Here is a 21,034-nt window from a genome sequence, read left to right as displayed (position 1 = left end):
ACCGGGACTTGTAATTCTTAGTTTTGGACCATTGGGTGTTTCTGTAGACGTCAGATTGAAACGTCGTCCGGTGTGGAAGTGACACAAAGTGTTTAGAAATCTGTTCGCACGATGAAGCTCATTACAAAACACAGCGGAGGCCAGGAAGTGAGTTTTGAAATCCTGGCCTCACGTCACATGTGAGGTAAACACGGAGCGGACACAAGTTATTCATCCTGCAACTGCAGCTCGGATCATTTTATTTTGAAGAAGAGATCCTCCTCCCTCTCGTCTCATGTGTGGCGAACCGACTGGGGCGGACTTGACATTTGAAAACGTTCGATTCCAGTAGAGGTGACGACACAAGCACGCTGACATTTAGAAGCAAACATTATGCTGATGCGCCCTCTAGTGGAAGCGGAAGGACATCACAGTTATTAGATTAGATTAGATTAGATTCAACTTTATTGTCATTGCACAGTACAAGTACTTATACAACGAAATGCAGTTTAGCGTCTAACCAGAAGTGCAAAAAAGGAGTTAAAGTGCAGAGTATGGTGCGTATATGTAATGTAAATAAATAAGATATGTGTTATTATGATTGTGTGTGAACGTTTGTGTGTTGCAATAATGCATTTTCAACAATTGTCACTTTATTAATTTGAAAATTAAAGCTTAAACTACTTATAACAAACTTTATGTCTGTGTGTTTGGTGAAGAAGGTTAATCACCGTGGTTCTGTTTCTTTCTTTGATTTAAAAAAAGTGAATTAACTTATTTTTTAACTACACACTTGGTGGAGGGATGTGGTTCTGGTCGAAGAACCCATTTGAATCTGCTATGAATTCAAATAATTCATAATTTAACATTGCAACAGGCACATTTTTAATCTCTTATCTCAATGGGAATTAAACCTTAACCCTTTAAACTCAACTAGAGTCAGACGTGTGTGTTAATATAGTATTGGTTGCAGGTATTACTCATGTTGTGGGGACCTAAAGCTATTTATAAGATTAAGATTAAGATGCATTTATTAATACCAAACACATGCACAGACATGCAAAGGCACACTCATGCCGGTAGGGAATTTAATCTCTGCTTTTGACCCATCTGGTGCAGGACACACAGATCAGTGAGCGACCATGTACGGCGCTCGGGGAGCAGATGTTGGGGGAGTAAGGTGCCTTGCTCAGGGGCACTAGACAGGGTAGGGAGAATCCTCTTGGATTTTTGGACAGATCAATCCAGGTTCGTCTCTTTGTTGTTTCTCCGTGGAGTTGAACCAGAGACGAACCAGAGACCTTCTCTGCCCATAGTCCAAGTTTCTGCCACTAGACCACCGCCTCTACACACACACACACAGTTGTCTTCCATATGGCGACAAAAAGTGAGTCCACATAATGTACGTTTTAATCTTAAAGACCCGTTTTAAGGTGTCGGTTTGATTACAGTTCAGTTTAAACGTGTAGAAACTATGGTTGAGGTTAGAGTTGGTCTCCAGGAAATCAACGTGCTGTCCTGTGTAGTCATGGAGACACTGCTGTGTGTGTGTGTGTGTGTTTGTGTGTGTTACTGTGTTGGCGTGTGAGTGTGCATATGATTGCAAAAGGAGGAAGTTTAAAAAAAAGCCCTTCAACTTCTTCCCCCTTACGAAACCCTTCACGTCCAGTTTCACACCTTCGACCTGTTGCAACTTCTTCCGTCCCACTTGTAGTGTACTTTACACCACCTCGCACGCCGATGACACAAGTTGTGCTGTTTAGAAGACGACACACAAACACAAACACAACGCAACACAGGAAGGAGCGATGAGTGCAGAAGTGAAGGGAGAGAGAGAGAGAGAGCGAGGGAGGAAGAAAGAGAGGCAGCAGAGGGAGGGGAGCGAGGGAGGTAACAGTTTCCTGTCGTGTCTGCACCTTCCCCTCCGAGTGTGTGTCTGTCAGCGAGCAGAGACGAAGCCGAGCGGAACAGGATGCAGGCGATCAAGTGTGTGGTCGTGGGAGATGGGTACGACATTTATTAATCTTCAACTTTACCTTCTTTGCTGTAACTTGAATCAAGATGCTGTGAAAGATGTCGAATCTTGAGGTGTTAACTCGGCCGGGGTGTGATGGGGCCGTTTGGGGCCTTGGCCTCAGAGCTGAGGGGGTTTTCCTCTTCATAGATTGTGTTCAACTTGTGTTTTAATGTGTTTGCTAAAAGACAAAAACTCCTAGACTCTTCAAAACTCATGAGAGAACAGAGTGTGTCCGGGGAGACGTGTCAGGCTGTAGGCGTGTGTTTGACAGCGCTGATTCACAGTGATGGGGCCTGATGGGGAGAACAGGCCACGACATGCAGGGAAATGCAGTAACGCAGCGCCGGCTCCGAGCAGAGGCTCTTCACTGCAGATGGACAAACCAAAGAAGAAAGAGGAGCTCCAGAAGAGAAACCAGTAGATTAAACCAGAAAAAGATAATGGAGGCTCTACTTGGTTAAAGCTGGAAGTTGTTAAACTCCTTAGAATTAAAAACCTTCTGCCCCGTCTAAAGGTTCAGAAGATTCAAACCTCTACACACTCTCTGTCCTTTAAGGTGGAGCAGCAGTGTCATTTGTCGTGATGGCGGAAGTGGGGAAGTCGTTGCTGCGGCGTGATCGATAAATTAAATTAGACTTTTGCCGGGCGCAGGCTTTACAGGACCGTGTGTGTTGAGCTTCCTGTCTGCGCCGAATGTGACACTGTGATTTAAAACTATAAAGTTAAGCTTTCCTGACTTATTGAGGTGAACACACTTAAAGAGAGTTGCAAAGTTCCCCCCCAAAAAAGAAGCATTACGTTAAAGTGACAAATCCCTCTAGTGGAAATTAAGGTGTTTCATCTCAGAATTTATCCAATCTCCTAAAAGTTACATTTTAAATTAATTAAGATCACAACACCTGATATGTTTTGGTGGGAAACCTAAATACGACCAGATTGAAATTGTTCTAAAAACTAGTGAATTGTTGACAGATATTTTAGTTTCCATCTGAACTTTTGATCTATTTTGAGTGAGGACAGCATCATAAAAGTTTTTTAGAAGTTCAGAGCAGTTGGTTAAGTTTAAGGAATAATCATAATCATAATCCTGTTGTGGTTTGAAACATTCATGAACAACATGTTTAAGTAAATTTGACCAAGACATCGATCTTTGTCCAACCTGAACTAACGTGATTTGTCTGTGAGACACCACACCTCATTGATTTATTCATCCACAGCTGTGCACATCTGGACAATCGCAGCAGAAAGTAATAATTTCACTGTTTTCTGAAATTGCTGGATGACAAAAAGATAAATTCCGAACCAAGTTGAAAACCCATGAAGGAGCTTCACAGAACCGACCATGCAGAACTTCTGAGAGCGTCCAGAACACTTTTCAGTCTGAGCCGGTGTTTGCGTGACAAGTCATTGCTTATTAATATAGAAGCAGTTTTTAACTTTATTTGTGTCATTTGGGGATTTCCACCAAACAAAGAAGTTGAATTTTGTTGAGCCAGCAGAGAGACTTCATCCCCTGAAGCTGTTTGTGTGTGAACACGTGTCCACGTCTCCCTGTGTGACCGAAGAGACGTGAAGCTGCTGTTAACAGAGAGAGAGGAGGAAGTTATAGAAAGACAGTTCTCTCACAAGGAGTTGCGGATAGATCAAACCTTGTGTAACACTCCATGTCTAATGGATCTCTGGATCAATCACAATACGCACAACGCGTCACTAAAAGCGTTAAACTCTGATTTTAAAATCTCGTAACACACGAACAATCTCATGGTGGCAAACTCAAATTAACCAAAAAGCTAAATAACATCACAGTATTTTAAATACTAGTGTGCACCCCCCCAAAAAGAAATGTTCCCATTGGCTGAAATGACGAGGCGATAAAATAAGAAGGAAAAGAAAGTTTTATTGTTCTGAAACATTGTCGTATTATTAGGCTTTTTGGATGAATTGTAGTTTTGCTTTGGAACATTCAAACTTTGTAAACATCAGGCAGCTTCTCTTAAGAGATGGATCAAGCTGATAAAGAAAACGAGAAGAGTCGTGTCATATCAACAACATGAAGGAGGTATTACCCATAATCCCCGGCTTCCTGAACCAGAAGAGCTGCTGCTATCCACCAAGCTCTGCTCAGAACTCTTCATATTTCAAAAGCTTCCTGCTGAACTTTGGAGATAAACTCTTGTTTTTAATAACTTCTAAGTCTTTTTAACTGATCTACCATCAAACTCATTTTAATGAAGCTGCTTTAAGGTCAAAGATAAAAAGATATAAAACTGCTTTCATGTAAACAAACATGATCAGATTTATTTCCTGCATCCTGTATTTTTTTGGGACTGAACCAAGCAGAGGAATACGGGGGTGTCTCGAGCAAGTCGTGTTTTGACGCGATGCTGACGAACCAAGAAGCTGCACCCGAAGACAGAAACAAGGAAGAGGAGATGAAAACGAGACGGAAACAGTGACGGAGCGAGAATGAGTCTCCTCTGAAGAGATGGCTGAGATAAAAGCAGATAACGAGGGATGGTGTGAGGGGAGGAGAGGAACCTCGATGGAAAACCAGATAGAGAGCGGACAGAGGGAGATCAGACGGGGACGGGTTTTTTCTTCTTCTTTAATTTAGCTGGTTCCTGTTTTCCGCTTATGAAACAGATCAGTTCCTTTTTCGCTCACACACAACCACAGAAGACACACACACACACACACTGGTATGTCTATACTTGTGACAGAACACACTCCCCAGTCCTAATAATACAAACTTTACTTTTGACCTCTCACTGTCGTCGTTCAAACAAAGTCTTGATCCTAAAAAACTGCTAAACTAAAAAGTACAGAAGTCATCCATCGACAAAGAGTTGAGCCAAATCCAGGAGCTTAATCTTGAATTTAAATATTCATCTATAAAACCGATTAACCTGTAATTTAAGCTTTTTATTATAAACTTGAGAATCTGCAGGTAAATTTCAACCTTACAGACAAACCACTAGCAGAACATTTGGGGATTTGGGTTCCAGAGCTGGAGATTACACAGTTTAGAGATGAGCTTCCCCTGCTGGAGATGCATTTGTCTTTGTGTGTGTGTGTGTGTGTGTGTGTGTGTGTGTGTGTGTGAAGATGAGTTCTGGTGATGTGGTTGAAACGCTGACAGCAAAGCTCTGGAACAAAATAAGAGTGAGGCCAGTCGGTACTTGTTTGATCGGCTCTTCCTCGCTGTGGAAGAACTGATGGAATCTAAAAATCCAAACCAGAGTTGACCTGTGACGCCTTGTGGACCAGTCGGGGCCTAAACTCAGAGATGTCAGTGCGTGTGCCTGACTAAAAACGACCCACAATGCATTGCACCAAGAGGAAGGGACAGGCTGATCACAGTTGAGCGGCAGCTGCATTTTGAAGTCACAGTGTGAGTCTGTCGGTGCACGTGTTGCATCATTTCCTGTCGCTGCTCGATGCTTCAAAATGAAGAACAGAGTGAAAAATAGTCTCATTATGTTACATACTGTTGTTAATTATATATAGAGATATTTTGGAGGTGGAACAAAGATTGTGTCCCTGTGTCTCTCTCTCTCTCTCTCTCTCTCTCTTGCTTCAGACTTTATGGCCTCAGACGTTGTTTTTGTCTTCATCGAAAAAATGTGTTTTTACTTGTTTGATTCAGAGCTGTCGGAAAAACATGTCTCCTCATCAGCTACACAACCAATGCCTTCCCCGGGGAATACATTCCTACTGTGTGAGTATGACACACACACACACACACACAGAAATACACACACACGTGCTGTCTCTCTCTCTCTCTCTCTCTCTCTCTCTCTCTCTCTACTTCTCTCTCTCTCTCTCTCTCTCTGTGTGAATGTAAATGAAAAACAGTAAAATTACAACAATTAAATATGCAGCTACACTGACAAGGATTTAGCAATACGAAAACACATGCATTGCATATGTCTTATCATTGCCTCCCACACACAAACACACACACACACACACACACACACAGTGCACGTGCAGATGTCTGACAGGTTCAGACTGGCAGCAGCCTGATTAAACCCCGGCAGCTACAGTAAAGACAGGGCGTTTGCAATAATTCAATCATTTTAGGAAGAAATTAAATAACAACCTTATTTAATAAAGGTGATGTGAGTAATATTAATATATAATTTAAAGTAGAACTCCTTAAAGTCACCTGAAAAAATATTTCATCTCTGACCTTCTTTGTTTTTCACTGTGTGAAGGAAACTTGGAACTATGAAAAATATTTTTATGTGTAACCAAATTTTCATTATGTTCACAAATATTGTAATGAAATAGACATAGAAATAAAATATAGTTAGGTGAAGAAAAAAATGATGTAGATATATTATTTAAAGAGAAAAAGTCACTTAAAAATCCTCTTAACCAGGGATTTGGTCATAACTGTAGGTGTCAGCTAATAACAATAATAATCATAATAATAGCAATTACAATTCAGCTGTATTTCTTTATTACATTTCCTAACTATATTATACAAAGTCTTTACATGGTAGTAACACACACACACACACACACACAGTCACACACACACACACACACAGCAGATGAGTGGTGTTCCAGTGTCTCCACATGGAGGCAGTGCTGCGTTAGCATCACAGACTCTGTGGTTATTTCCAATAAGAAAGAAACTCACAGTTTTTAATGAGCTTCTCTAATAAACAGCTCCTGCTCTCCGTCTACTTCTAAGAACCCATCGTGACATTTGTATTATGAATCAAATGATTGATGGTTTGGAATCCTCCTTTAAATGACTGTGTGACTCTGGAGGCGGCTGATTGATCGACCTCTGACCTTCTGGCTCCCCACAGGTTTGACAACTACTCAGCTAATGTGATGGTGGACAGCAAACCAGTCAACCTGGGCCTGTGGGATACAGCTGGACAGGAAGACTACGACAGGCTCCGCCCGCTGTCCTACCCACAGACGGTACGCACACAGACACACGCACACACACACACACACACACACACACTCATAGATGGATGGATGGATGGATGTAGGGAGTCATTAAATTCAAAGACAGGGACAGACAAGACAAGAAAAGACGAGAAGTTACTGAGGAAGTGGAAACACACAGATAGGAATTTCATGTAGAGCTTAGTAAAGGGAGATGTGACCGTAGCGTAGCAGGAAGCAGAAATGAATTGCACAGATATTTATCAACAGATGAAAATATGCAATAGGCCTTTTCACGATTATGGAGGATGCTATTGGATCGAGCTGAAACCCAGAGTGATTTGTTCTAGTAACTCACGTGGTTTCTCCAGAGCCTTCCTTCCCCCGGCTGTGGACCTCATCAGCATCAAATCCTCAGTCTCAGTTTGATTTGAAGTTTCTAGATCAATACACAGATTGAAATATCTTCAACAGCATGAAGGAAATGAGTGAAGCACACACACACAAACACACACACACACATGCGTATATATTATGTACATATAAACAATGTCTACATCTGTGAGAGATACTTTTCAGTGTGAGAGTATTCTCCAGTTTCTCCATGAAACAAGAGGAAATCATGTGAAGAGTCCTTCATTCCAGAAAATGTATTGATTCCCCCCCCGACACTCAAAATGTGTCCCTTTATCACCTGCTCAGTTGTCTTGGAGATGGAGTGGTTATTATTCCGTGGCGGGTGAAGTGAAAACAGGAATCAATCTCATGAGACACAAGTGATGATGAGGAGTGAAGCACGTCGCTATAAGTTTAATGGTTTTTAAAAAAACATTAGATATCATGAAAACCATATGTTTTACAGATTCCTGCTCAGGCTGCATCAGTTTGAAATCAAACTATCTCATCTTCACCTTCTCGTTGTTCATCTTCAGTATCTCTTCATCACCCCCCCCCCCCTTCTCCTCTTCCTCCTCCCCTTGTTTCCTGCAGGATGTGTTCCTGATCTGTTTCTCCCTGGTGAGCCCGGCCTCCTACGAGAACGTCAGAGCTAAGGTGAGTCTCTACACCTAAAACCTACACATCTATAGATCCTATATCGAGGTAGAGCTGATCAATATCCATGACAGTCGCTATCACATGGAAGAAACTGGATTCTTGCTTCTTTTCCTACACGTGTGTTTTTAGATAATCAAGACTGTTGGATAGAACTTCATCCTTTGTGCGTCACCACATCATGTGTCATCTATGATATTCTGTGTCTGACTGGTGAACAATGAGGGGGAGGGAACCACACAACGATTCAAACGAACAAACCACATGTACTTTAAGTCACACAAGTTATGATCTTACTAATTAATTTTTGTTTTCTCAAATCACAGTTATATTTACATTAAAGCTACAACACATGCAGTTGCAGCCCTTTGCCAGTGAGGGGTGCTGCAGCCCCCTCAGCACCCATACTTCAAGCGTCCTGAAAATCCTTCCGTTAATTTATTATAATTTTTTGTTTAATTGATGACAAATCTCTGTCAGAATGCCATATGCAGTTTATCTGGGACCAATCAAATTAGCTTACTTCTGTTCAATTTAAGATTAAAATTTAATTAAAGGTATATGGTGTATAATTTAGTGATATCTAGTGGTGAAGTGTCATGTGGTAGCTGGATACCCTTCAGTTGTCATAAAAACTCTAAAAGGTTAAGTTTGTCCAGTCTGGGCTACTATAAAAAAAACATGGCTGCCTCCACAGAGAGGACCCGCTTCTGCCGTAAATACAAACTATTGTAATATATATATATATATATATATATATAAGTATTTAAATATAAAGGTCCCGTTCTAGGGTCAAGAAAACAACATTTGTACAATCTAGATGAAACACACATGACAACATCACCAGGATTAGTTTCATAGTCAGTTTTCTTCCAATAAATCCTTCCACCTAAATCTTACACACTGGACCTTTAACATTAATTTAACATATTTAAAGGTATAATGGTAAAAACATGGGACAACAGGAGCTGGATCCAGAGACTGTTTGGCTGATAAGTGACTTCATCTGTCATAGACTTGTGATTTCTATCCTCCCCTCCGTGTTCCACTCCTGCTTATTCCTATTCAGCGCCATGCGGGCTAACGAGGAGACGCCAGCTTCATCGTAAACCGAGACCTTTCATGTTCGGGGCCACTCTCTAATGAAGAGCTCTCGAGGTTAACCCTTTCATGCAAGAGCTCCAACGAGCCGAGCTTCAACGGCAGCTCCCTCATTGTTGACCTCTCTCCAAACCAGTCGCACGTCTTCACCCAGCCCAGTCCGTCCTTTAGGAAGACAAAGGGGGGGGGACGTTGTGAATATTGATCAGACTCGCTTTTAGTGAGAATCCCAAGTAAGTCACCATGGTAACAAGGAGCTGGAGAGGTAGAAGTGGGTCCATGAAGATGAAACGGCGAGGAAGGAATTTAAAATGAGGAGCAGGTTATGAGGAGGTAAAAAAAAAAAAGGAAACGCTGGTGAAACTTCGATATAGAGGGAAAAGCATTTCTTTTGATTTCTCATGGAAGAACACGTGGATCTAGATGAAACCCTCCAAATCACCAAATCTCCAAGATAACCAAGGGGACTGATATTTATGAGCAATGTCAGTGTGCATCCGGATAAAAATCCAGATGTGCTGAATTTCAATGTGGTTTCACAAGGAGACTGAAGTATGAGCTCATGTGGTCATTACAACAACCGCCACTGTTTCCCTAATTGGGTGTTTTTCATGTTTTATTGACAACATCTTCTGGGTCCTTGTGAAACCCTTTGAATGGTGAGATCCGTATATGTCCATACAGAAACATATTGCACATGATTCTGAATTTACGAGATCAAAGTCCTGGCATCTCTCAGTGTCTCAGAACAAAATAAAGCTGGATCAAACTCGATGAGAGCTTCTCTTTGCATTTGGAACTCTGCCGTTTCGCTTATTCAGCAAAACAGTAAATTAAAGTAAATTCAATATATATCAGAAAGTGTTCACTTCCTCAAAACGCCATCTTCATCCGATCCCAATACCAGATCGTTCAGCCTCTAATTCCGGGACTTTGTCTGGTTTAAAAAAACAGCTTCACAATCCTTCTTTAATCAGTTTTAGAAAGCTCATTTGTCTTTCGTGTGTAGAGGTTAACGAGTATCGACAGCGAGCGGCCTGAGCATCTAAATGTCGAGCAAATCAAAGTGAAGTGACACGGTGGAGTATAGATTAGCAGTCTCCTGTTCACGCAACGTCCATCCATCACCAATCACACTGTATTCACACTGTGCTGCATCACATGACACACGGTCAGGAGGAGACAGATTGGTGTGGCGTTTAACAACAACCATTTTGTGATATTAAAAGGAAATGTAATCTTTTATTTCACGACTGATGCACCGCAGGAAACATGAAAAGTGAAAGAAGATAAATTACACAAAAACAGATTCACCTCATTTCTTGAGTCAAATCTCAGAGGCTTGAGAAAAGCCAAATATAAAGTTAATTTAAAAGTAATTAAAGAGACAGGAGCTGAAACCAAGTGTTTCAGACAGAGGCTGAAAGGAGGAGCTGCAGCAATGGACAGTCTGAGGAAAGAAGTGTAAAACTTCTCAAGTAATAACACAAATTAGAATGATCAACCTGATTATGAGCAGAACATGTTTCCTTTGGCTAAATGAAGATTATAAAAATTCTAATCAGGACTCAAATCTTTCAGAATTAAGGTTACTCGCATGTCTCAAGAAATCCTGGAATTCAAATCAGGGAGTGGTTAAAAACTTCAGCCCTTCACAGTGAGACAGTTGAAAGACTGAGTGTAAAAAGCAGCAGTATGACTCATCAGGTTTTACCCACAATCCCCCACATGTCCCACGTGTGAACACCACTCCTCAGCCTGGATTTGCCAAATCCCAAAATTACGACTGTCAACTTAATTCCTCCAGCCGATACTGATCTTTAATTTGCTCACTGAGGGAAACGGATGGAGGGAGAATGAAAAGGGAAAAGAGAAGAGTGAGAGACAGACGTCCGAGGGTTGAAAAGGGACAAGTGAAGGAGAGATCAAAGGGAAAAGGAAGGTAGATACTTGGTGAGCGATAGAAAGATGTTGAAACAGGACTGAAAATAAAATACTTCATTTTGGGGCCTAAACACTGAATTACAACAATTTCTTCTTCTCATTCTTACATGTTTAAATTGTTCCTTGTTTAATAACAATTCCTAAAAACTCCCTAATCTAACTTCCCATTTTTTCCATTTTTCCTCTTTCTTCTCGTCTCCCGTCTTCTTCTCACCTACCCCCCGCCCGCCCATCCCCCCCTGTGTTTGCCTCCTTCAAATTCCAGTGGTACCCGGAGGTTCGTCACCACTGCCCCTCCACGCCCATCATCCTGGTGGGCACCAAGCTGGATCTGCGGGACGAGAAGGACACTATCGAGAAGCTGAAGGAGAAGAAGCTCGCACCGATCACCTATCCTCACGGCCTGGCTCTGGCAAAGGATATAGGTCAGTCACTTGATGATGAGGTTCTCTCAGGTCTTGTTTGACTGTGGCCTCTGTAGATGTGGTGAGAATGGGGTCCACACATTAGCTTTGTCTCTGATGGTGGTTGATCTGGTGCCATAACTGTGGAGATATTGATTCTACGGACAGTGTAAGCACATGTGAGTGGATTGGACATGGTCGATTATTACCCTCAAATGACAGATTTTTTTTTATATTATAATGGTCAGAATTCACACACACAGGCATGAATAAATAATTGAATAACAGGCAAAAACAGACAAAACAAGGCCAACTGACTTCCTGGTCCCGCCTCAACTGGTACCATTAAGATTAGTTTGTAAACCCCATCATGACATTACACTCAAACAAACCTATGGCAGAAACCTTAACAGTTGAAGTTGCACTCTGACTTTTAAGTTTGGTCCATGTTCCCCTTTCACTGGAGTGGGCAGAGGTTCTGACTCCTGCTGAAGACAGCCACCAGGGGGCGGTGGAGGTTTCACTTCTGAGGTGCTGCCTTGTCGACATGAGGCTCACGCAGCGTTTCTTTTCCAACACGCCTACAACACACATTTAGATGCACTAGTTTTCTTGTCTATGCCTCTGCCTGACCCCCTTTCATTCAGTCTCACCTGCATGGTTTTGTTTACATGTACAGACGCAGTGAAATACCTGGAGTGCTCGGCTCTGACCCAGCGTGGCCTGAAGACGGTGTTCGATGAGGCCATCCGGGCCGTGCTCTGCCCCCAGCCCACCAAGGTCAAGAAGAAGGGCTGCTCACTGCTGTAAAGGGTGAGAAACTGAAAGGGTCAAAGCCAGAGCAGAGTGTGGGAGTATCCTCAATGGTTCTTTCATTCATTTCCTTTCCCCTGGATCTGAAGTCTACACAACTTATGTGAGAAAGAAAACGTCAGTCACACAAATTGCCAAGACAAAGACAGAGAGTGAGATATCGATGGAGTGAGCTGTGAAAATGAAGGCTGGTTCTCGTCGAGGAATTTCTCCAGTGTCACGTTTGATGTGTGAAATAAAAGTTGCAATAACAGAACTAGGTTAATTAACTGTCTTTTCAAGACAGATTTTCAATTTGTCAGGTGGACGACTGATATAATGTAGTGATCTGGAAAACGCAGTAATAATGTGACAGGCGACAATACAATAAGCCACTTCTCCACAGGAGGTACATTAACAACTGAATAACAAAGTCCACATTAAAAAAAAGGATCCAGTTTTGAGCTTTTTCATTTTTTTCTTCAAATTACCATAGTTATTAAAGCCGTGATTGCACCCTGCTGATATTTCAACATACCCGTACACTGACTGTCATGCATCAGCATCATCCCCTCATCTGGTCGTTTGTTGTTTTTACAGATTCTTCCAGGACCAGGGAGACGAGAGGAAGAGATTCTGCTGAGCCCGGGTTTTAAGAAGAACATTTGAAATGTCTGTAATATTTCTAAGAGAAACAACAAGAAAAAAACAAACAAGCATGCTTTTGCAGTTGTAAACAAATGGTACAATACTCTCTGTACAGCAAGACTGAATCTTAAAGTTCGTTATATATACGCAGCAGCAGCATTTACCACATCTCTGTAAGATAAGACCCTTTCATTGGAGTGTATCACCCAGATCACAGATTGTACATGAATCCAAACTTCCTGCTTTTGTTACACAGCACTTCTGGAGCCCAGAGGGAATAAAGGTGTCTTGTGCTTCAGCTGTTGAGCGCTAACGATTAAGAATAAGGATTAGGATATAGTTTTGTATAAGTAGGGAAGTGAACAATGTTTTTCAATTAACAATTATTGACTAATGTATCCTTTGTTGTGATATGAAAATAAAAGATCTGTATCTTTAACATTATCCTCATCAAGCATCATGGTGGGGGACAGGAGGCCAGGGTATTGCAACTATCTTTCTCAGTCGGGTCAATTAAGAGATTTCAATTAACATTTCAATTAACCCTAACCCTAACCCCATTGGATTGTGGGAGAAAACCTACGAGGACACACAGCGGCTATGTCCGATCACTCACTGTTGTGTACCATAGTGTGTTTGTCTTGTTGTGGTGTTGTCTGAATGTCGTGACATGTCGTCCAGATGTAAATAGAAGCAGGGCAGCGCATCACAGCACAAACAGCAGGAAACAAGTTTATTTCTATATTTAAAGATGATCATTCAAATTTTTTTTTTGTTTTAAGTGTTAAATAAACCTTTACTATGGGATTCTCCACCGGCCGACATTTGTGGTTTATGTTGTTGTATGTGGAAATCCTGTGAGAATGACTTCAGTGTTTAGTTATCTATATGTAGAAGTCACTATATGGTCAAGTAGGGAATAGTGAGGGAGTGGTTTCAGACACAGCCGGGGACATAATGCAAACTCCACAAACCGCATCAGACATGTATCATCATCATCATCATCATCATCATCATCATCATCATCATCATCGTCATCATCATCATCCCCTGCACCACCAAAGCAGTGAGACGAATGAGCAGCACGTGTCTGACTCACAAACATCACGCTGCCTCGGCTCACACTTCTACCATCTGGTTCAGACATCATCCATCTCACTTCGCCTGGGACACCGGGACAGTGGCATCAATCTGACTCCTGTGTTCGGGCTGATAAACACACTGATTAATGGAATAAATGAAGGTCAACATCGCTCATTATTGGTTTAAGTGTGTGTCTGGGAGAACGAATGATCCTACGTGGGTTGAATACACAATCAGATGCACAACGACTGCACCACCATATCATGAGAAGTACACTTTGAGAAAACAGTCAATGGCCAAAAGAGTTCAAACATTTATCTTAACCTCATAAATCCTTCAAATGTTTGTTCCTGAATGAATAAGATGGAGGTTGTAGGTTTTAGGTTTTAGTTTAAAGAAACGTAATTCTGCTGTGTCCATGAAGAATAGCACTGTGTGAAGTTTCATCAACACTTAACCACTGTACCTTTTTAAAGCCCTGTATAGATCTATACAGGGCTTTAATGTTTGCAGGACACAAGCAGCAGCCCAGGGTAATTGGTCTGTATTTATAAGATGAACACGTCTTGCAAAGTCAGTTTACAGTCAGTTTGACTACAATGGGTATGGATGTGGGAAGTGTTCATCACAGAAACATGTCCCTGCATTGAATCAATTCCTCATCCTCCGCAGTGTAAAGCCTCCTCTTAGTGGTGTGTTGCTCAGAGGCTCCTGGTATGCAGCAGTGAGGTGGGCAGCCTTTTCAAACCACATTATCCTCGACTTGCTGATTGCTGGGCTGACAGCTCTCCAGTTCGGATCAATGCTTGATGATGTGTTCCAGCGAGGCAGGCTTCCTGAAATGTGCAGTCAGGTCGAATGTGGCTGAAAACAATGCTAGACAATGCAAGAAGAAATAAACACTGCGAGTAAAAGTAAACGTAATCACTGTTAAACTAAACATCCATTAATATTTCTACCCTCAGTGGTGCTTGGATAACAGGAGTCTTGTTTAATATAACTGTAATTATATCAGTGGAACTGCAGTCCCACTGTAAAGAGGCGGATGGATGGATGGATGGAAGGATGATGGATGGATGATGATAATATCAGATTTTCATGCACAGACATAAGGATATTGTTTCATAGCTCTACTTGTGCATACAGACTCCAAACGTAGGATGAGCTGCATTCAGACAAATGCAGGAACTAATTAAATCTATTCAAATTTGAAACTATAAAATTACTTTTACACAGCATCGTAAAAACAAAGCGTGACCAGTATTAAGTATAGAAAGCATTTGAATACTCTACTGAGCCACAGCAGATAGAGAGGAAGCATCAGCTGAGCCATTGTTCTCATATGTTCACCTTCTTCCTGTCTCAGCAGTGGCAGCTGACGGTCAAACCACAAACACTTATCAACATGATCCTATTGGCTGCGGACCTGTGCCGTTTATGCAAAGGGAGTTTTCCATTCCTACCAACAGTTTCTGCTCTTACACTCCATGAACTGGTTCAGTGGGAAAAGTTTACAGGGATCTATCGGGTAAACTGAATATGAAGTTCACATGTTTTCATTAGTGTGTAAATCACCTGTCATCAAGAGTGATGTTGTTTTCACTGGCAGAGAACGTCATCATGTTTCTACACCAGAAGGGACAGAAACCAAACACTGGGGACCTCTCGATGGTTTATTATGGTTCTTCAGGACCAGTGGGTGGTGAGGCAAAGATTTTTCAGGTTGTGAGACATTTGAAACTTCCCAGTTGTGCTTGTTTACTAAAGGTTTGTGTGTTTTCTGTTTGTAATTACTTTCTAAGTCCCACAACTAAGTTCTGTGAGGAAAAGCAGACTCTATCTACCAGCATCACCAGCACAGCACCCAACAAAGTGAGATAACATGGACTGGAATAAAACTGTGACTTTACTGTCTTCTTCTCAATATGGTGAAATGCAAAACACATCTTCATGTTATGGTAAAAGCAGAGTTGTTGATTGAACTATTTTGATGCATTTGTTTTGTCTTCCCACAGGTGTTCCACGTGGAGATGAACTTTAATAGATAAACAATGCATGAAAAAGTAAAGCGAAATCATAAAACATGCTCTTTCCTCACAGTCCTGCAGGGTAGTCATTCAATCATTGGTGGTAAAGGTAAGAAAAACAGGAATGTGTTCATGTGTGTAGTTTGACTTTGACACAAAAGTTAAAAACAACAAGCCACAAATGCATTGATACTCATTTTATTTCAGTTGACAGAACATTGGGAAAAGAGTCAAATTTATAATTTTCTTTTTAATATTGATAAATGAAGAACAGAATATTATTATGTCTACCGTTATAGTTTTTTTTTCCAACACAATGATTGTATAATAACAGAAGCCATCTTTAGAATTTACATATGGGAAAATGCACAATTGTTTATTTTGACAACTTGTATTTCATATACAAATGTATTAAAAAATATTTAACAAATGATAGTTAAAGATTTAATGAACAAATACATCAACTGTAAATTTAGATATGAAATTTCTGTTAGATAACTGAACATTTCACCATTAACCAGAAGATTTTTTTGCTCCTGATGGGTTGATAATAAGATTGATCCAGTCCAAGTATTCTGGATGACAGAGTTCCATTGCTTCAGCTGATTCAGAACAGACATATCTACCAGACGTTATATGGACACCATAAATCCTGTTATTGTACACCAGTCCTCCACCAGAGTCACCCTGTGAGAGACAGACGTGTTTTTATTGCATTTTTTTTATGTAATCATTAACATTTCTATTCCTAACCAACAATTGAAACTTGTTATAGCTGAAGAAATGAAACGTTGTTAGAAGCCATGTACTCACGGGACATGTATCCACCCCAGGTGCTCTGTAAAAGATGGTGTGCTGATGTCCTTCAACTTGATAGCTGACGATGTTCATATCAGCACATTGCAGAGTTGGTGAAGAATCATGTACTGAGGAGAAGAAAACTTTTTACCAGTGAACTCACCACTGGAAGATTATTATACTTATTGATACTTCAATAAACTACATTGAACCTATAAGAGTTTTTTTTGTATAAATAGGCAACACAATATAAAGACAGAAAAAACTGACAGATTTAAATATTTTTCTCTTAAAAAAGAAAAAAACAAGAACACAAGGAAAAAAAGATTACAAAAATAATCCAATAACATGAAACTCACGTTTTTCCTTATTTGGGCCAGCTGTTGTTGCAGCGTGACCTGCAATCTGAACCACATCACCTCTGTAAGAAACAAACATTTAAATAAAAATATAGTTTGAAACTATACGTAGTAAGTTAACTAATTGTAGTTTTTATTTTCACATGTTCACTGAAAGGATGAGAACTCACTTCTTGGGAGGAGCTGTACAGTCAGGAAGTGGAACAGGTTGGATAACTTGCTCTGCATTAGGCAGCTTCAGTAACATGAGGTCGTGTTTCTGGCCATTGACGTCTTTGAAGATCACAGGTTGAGCTGTGATCGGCACTGCTTTAGGAGGCACTGCTTTAGGAGGACCAGGATGCACGCCTATATTTGCAGTGATCGTCCTACAGGTAAAAGTTGAAACATCACTGAATCATAGTCAACATAACATATTCTAATACTGTTGGTTATCAATCATAGTTTTACATCAAACCATTAATGACCGGTGCATCAGAGCATTAAAGTATAGTTGAATCACTTTCTCACCATCCAGGCTTAAAGCAGTGAGCTGCAGTCAGAATCCACTGGTCACTGATCAGAGAGCCACCACATAAGGACTCGTGTGTTCCATTATCGGCTATCACCTTGACATGGTACAGACGCTCCTTTGCCCCACACGTTTTACCTCCGTAGACTCTCTTCTCCAGATCAACCAATGTGCTCACTGTCACACCTGAATGAGACAGAGAACAACATCTCATCACAGTATCTGACCAAAAGAAGAAGAAGCAGCAGCAGTGTTTCTTGGTCAGACCCGGTCATGTAACAAAATGCTTCACTTTCTCACCTTGATAAAAGACAGACATGTGATGCATTGCTTTACTGAAACAGGTTGAAACTAGAACACAGAGAGAACTGCTGCCTACTCACCAAGCCACATGGCAAAGAGAAGAGTTGTGAGACGAGCCATCGCTGTCCTTCACCGTCTCAGTGTCTGTCCTCCAGAGGCAACAGTTGTGTCTTTTTAAATCTGTTCAGGATGTCCCGTCGGCCTCTGAGGCACCAATCACATGGTGAAGAGTTACTGATGCAACCCCATTGGCTAAAGTCATCTGCAGATCTATGCTAATTGTTGGATAACAGTTTTAGATTAACATACAGTGTAATATTTTGTACTAATGCTGTACAAATACATCACGTATCAGTACTTATATGTAGGAAATGAGGACGAACTTGTGAAGTTCATCAAGCAAAGAGGCACAAATTTGGGATCTTGTAAAGAATGTATATATTGTAGGTATTTTATATGTAGCTGAAACATATTCTATGAGTATTTATATAACCTACTGAACTTTTGTTGGAAAGACCAACAAACAGGTTAACTACATTGATCCTAAATAATCTTGCGGTAGGCTGTTTAAATTGAATTGTAAAGATTGATGTGTTTTCAGGGCACCATTGAAAGAGTGTTGAATTAATTCAGTCTAATACGAGTTAAAAGAATAAAGTTTGTTGAATCATTTATTCAATGTGACATTTATGTAGGAAACAGCTACACTTCTGATTGAAATCGCCTCCTTATTACTTAATAATTCAATATTCTATGAATCTAATTAATATGAAATAAATATGAAACCACTTAATTACATCCCCTCCCTACTCAGACTAACAGAGTGCTTTTATTATGTTTTTGGGTGTATTGTATTTTTTCTAACACCTTACATACAAATGCATGTTTAGTGTTGAAAGAACCAAAGACAAGTTAGGTCTGACCAGCTGCTGAGTCATTTCATTACATTGCAAATGATGTGGCTTCAAGTTTAAAGTTTAGTAACTGTGTGTGAGTGTGTTTGCACATGTGTGTCTGTGTAAGTGTGTGTGTGTTTGTGTGTGTGTGTGTGTGTGTGTGTGTGTCTCAACTGAAGATAAGACATTTAACACAAGGTTCTTGTTAAAGTTAGTTTATCAGTTACTTGGTCAAATATCTCCTCTTGCTGTGATGATAAGTTCAATAGCAGAAGGAAATATTTCACTCAGTAACTGATATGCAACTACAACTTGAGTCCTGAATTTACCTGAGGGTCTGATAACACATGAAGCACTGGGTACTATCGTCTGTGCAGCAGGTGTATCTGAACTTCAATGTAACTTGTAACTGCTGTTTCATTTCACTTGTACACATAGATCTTTGTGCTCCGAGACATTTCATTGGACCAACATATAACCTGTAGTCATATTTCCATGTATACGTCAGCTGTTGTTCTGTAGATGGTGATCACGCTGCGAATCAAGAGTGCGTATATATTTATTTCCCTCTCTTTATCACACATGTGTATAAGAGCAAGAAAAGCTTTATTTAACCTGCTGATACGTGATATGTAATTTTTGCAACTTTAAAAACTTTAAGGTGTGCTACTGATGGTACAGGCATTACCTGTGACATGTGTCTGTGATGATGTAGGTAAATGTTGGCAGATCCAGCATCAGAACTGTAATGGGCAGTAGCCCATTCTTGCATCATAGTGATGGCTAAATTGCCTTTATCAACTATGTATCGTCTCATTCGATTGTGTAGTTGATTTGCATGAGGTGTGGACTTTGTAGTGTTTTTACAAATTTGTGACTGGTGTCCTGGTGGCCGATCGTTGTCCTTGTCTTTTTGACACCAGATTACAGACTGTTTCAGATATTTACTTGTGTTGAGATCTTTTAGTAGCACAGTGCAGCCGTCTGTTCTGTTCCGCATGTAGTAATATGATAGTGTTTGTTGTTTATCCATGAACAATACACTTTGTTTGGGTGACCAGGATAAACCATGGGGTCGATGGCCAAATGACAGCTATCTCTCTCACAATTGTTACTTTTGAAGAGAAAAGACATTGATAGAAACTGTGTTGTAAGTGACGCAGAGTAACTGTACTGACCTTGGCACTGTTTTTGTTCTCTAGACACAATGCAATGGGGACCACGATCGTAAGGACGTGGTGCTTTCTTTCACATTAACAACTGTAGGTGGTGTGAAGAGCACTTGATGGGGTCCAGTCCATCTGGGTTTCCTCCAGTGCTTCCTCTTTAGGTCTTTTATCAGCACCCAGTCTCCTGGTCTCAGGTTATGCAACTGGCCCTCTGCTAGCTGAGGGATTGCTGCATTTACCTGTGTGAATGAGGCTCAACATTTTGGTCATGTGCACACAGTAACTAAGCATCAACTGGGATTTCTGAGTTGGGGACTTGATTTTTTGGGGGAGGGACCTCCAGGTATTCATAGGTCTACCTGGAAGAATTTCAAATGTGGACAGAACTGTTCTGGCCCTTCCCCTCCCTCTCAAGGTCATTAACACAACCGCTAGGGCTTTAATCCATGAGAGTTCTGTGTCATCACAGCATTTGACCAGTTTGTTTTTAATTGTTCCATGTTCTCTTTCAACTGCTCCACCCCCCTTCGATGATAGGTGCAATGCTGATTCAGACCTAAAAATGTTGAAAGTTGATTATTTGCATGATTTTTCTAAATGAGTTCCGTTATCATTGTTGATTTCATCTGGGATTTTCCAGGGGGAGTGATTTCTCTCACTAACACCTTTCCTACTGAAGAGGCATCTGCTTTACCTGTAGGTTGATGCTCTCGCAGAATAGAAAGATAAAAGATATGATTTGCTCTGGAATGTGAAAGCAAACCAATACTGAGAGTCTGGATGAACTGGGACACTGAAAAATTCATTAGCCAAATCAACAATTTAAAAGAAACAAAAACCACATTCTTTCTGGTAAAACTAGAGAAACTAGTATATTATTTTTCTCTTTTTTATTTTAATTTATTTAATAGGCATTCTTACTGGTGAGTGTGCAAATGGAATGATGAGTCCGTTTTTACCAGGTTTTAAAATACTGGTGTTATCCCTGCTACTGCCTCTGGTTTGAGTGGATGTTGTGCTTGAGAGGTTCAGTTCCTTT

General features: G+C 40.7%; 2 protein-coding genes across 2 annotated transcripts; one reads left to right on the top strand and one right to left on the bottom strand.

Moving 5' to 3' along the window:
* Nucleotides 1–1,841: 1,841 nt before the first annotated feature.
* Nucleotides 1,842–13,288, top strand: rac2 (Rac family small GTPase 2). Its single transcript, XM_062388083.1, has 7 exons — nt 1,842–1,986; nt 5,643–5,714; nt 6,820–6,937; nt 7,898–7,960; nt 11,271–11,430; nt 12,089–12,222; nt 12,802–13,288. The coding sequence occupies exons 1-6, from the start codon at nt 1,952–1,954 to the stop codon at nt 12,217–12,219; spliced, it is 579 nt and encodes a 192-aa protein (XP_062244067.1). The 5' UTR covers nt 1,842–1,951; the 3' UTR covers nt 12,220–12,222; nt 12,802–13,288.
* Nucleotides 13,289–15,278: 1,990 nt separating this feature from the next.
* Nucleotides 15,279–20,615, bottom strand: LOC133953489 (serine protease 1-like). The gene is made up of 7 exons (XM_062387414.1): nt 18,011–20,615; nt 17,627–17,813; nt 17,287–17,484; nt 17,117–17,178; nt 16,773–16,885; nt 16,586–16,646; nt 15,279–15,307 (listed from the first exon to the last, which is right to left on the bottom strand). The coding sequence occupies exons 1-7, from the start codon at nt 18,048–18,050 to the stop codon at nt 15,279–15,281; spliced, it is 690 nt and encodes a 229-aa protein (XP_062243398.1). The 5' UTR covers nt 18,051–20,615.
* Between the last annotated feature and the right edge of the window lie 419 nt (nt 20,616–21,034).

Source organism: Platichthys flesus, chromosome 5, assembly GCF_949316205.1.
Source record: "Platichthys flesus chromosome 5, fPlaFle2.1, whole genome shotgun sequence".
Classification (NCBI taxonomy): domain Eukaryota; kingdom Metazoa; phylum Chordata; class Actinopteri; order Pleuronectiformes; family Pleuronectidae; genus Platichthys; species Platichthys flesus.
The sequence above is the reverse complement of the archived record's forward strand: the minus strand, read 5'-3'. Positions and strand labels throughout refer to the sequence as shown.

Bases quoted from the DNA above. Each gene is read 5' to 3' on its own strand.
- LOC133953489 (XM_062387414.1), bottom strand. From the start codon at position 18,050: ATGGCTCGTCTCACAACTCTTCTCTTTGCCATGTGGCTTG. The intron at 17,485-17,626 runs GTGAGAAAGTGA...TTTTACCTGTAG, and splicing joins CACTGCTTTAAGCCTGGATG to GACGATCACTGCAAATATAG. The intron at 16,647-16,772 runs GTGAGTACATGG...TGTCTCTCACAG, and splicing joins CTGGGGTGGATACATGTCCC to GGTGACTCTGGTGGAGGACT.
- rac2 (XM_062388083.1), top strand. From the start codon at position 1,952: ATGCAGGCGATCAAGTGTGTGGTCGTGGGAGATGG. The intron at 6,938-7,897 runs GTACGCACACAG...TGTTTCCTGCAG, and splicing joins CGCTGTCCTACCCACAGACG to GATGTGTTCCTGATCTGTTT. The intron at 11,431-12,088 runs GTCAGTCACTTG...TTACATGTACAG, and splicing joins GGCTCTGGCAAAGGATATAG to ACGCAGTGAAATACCTGGAG.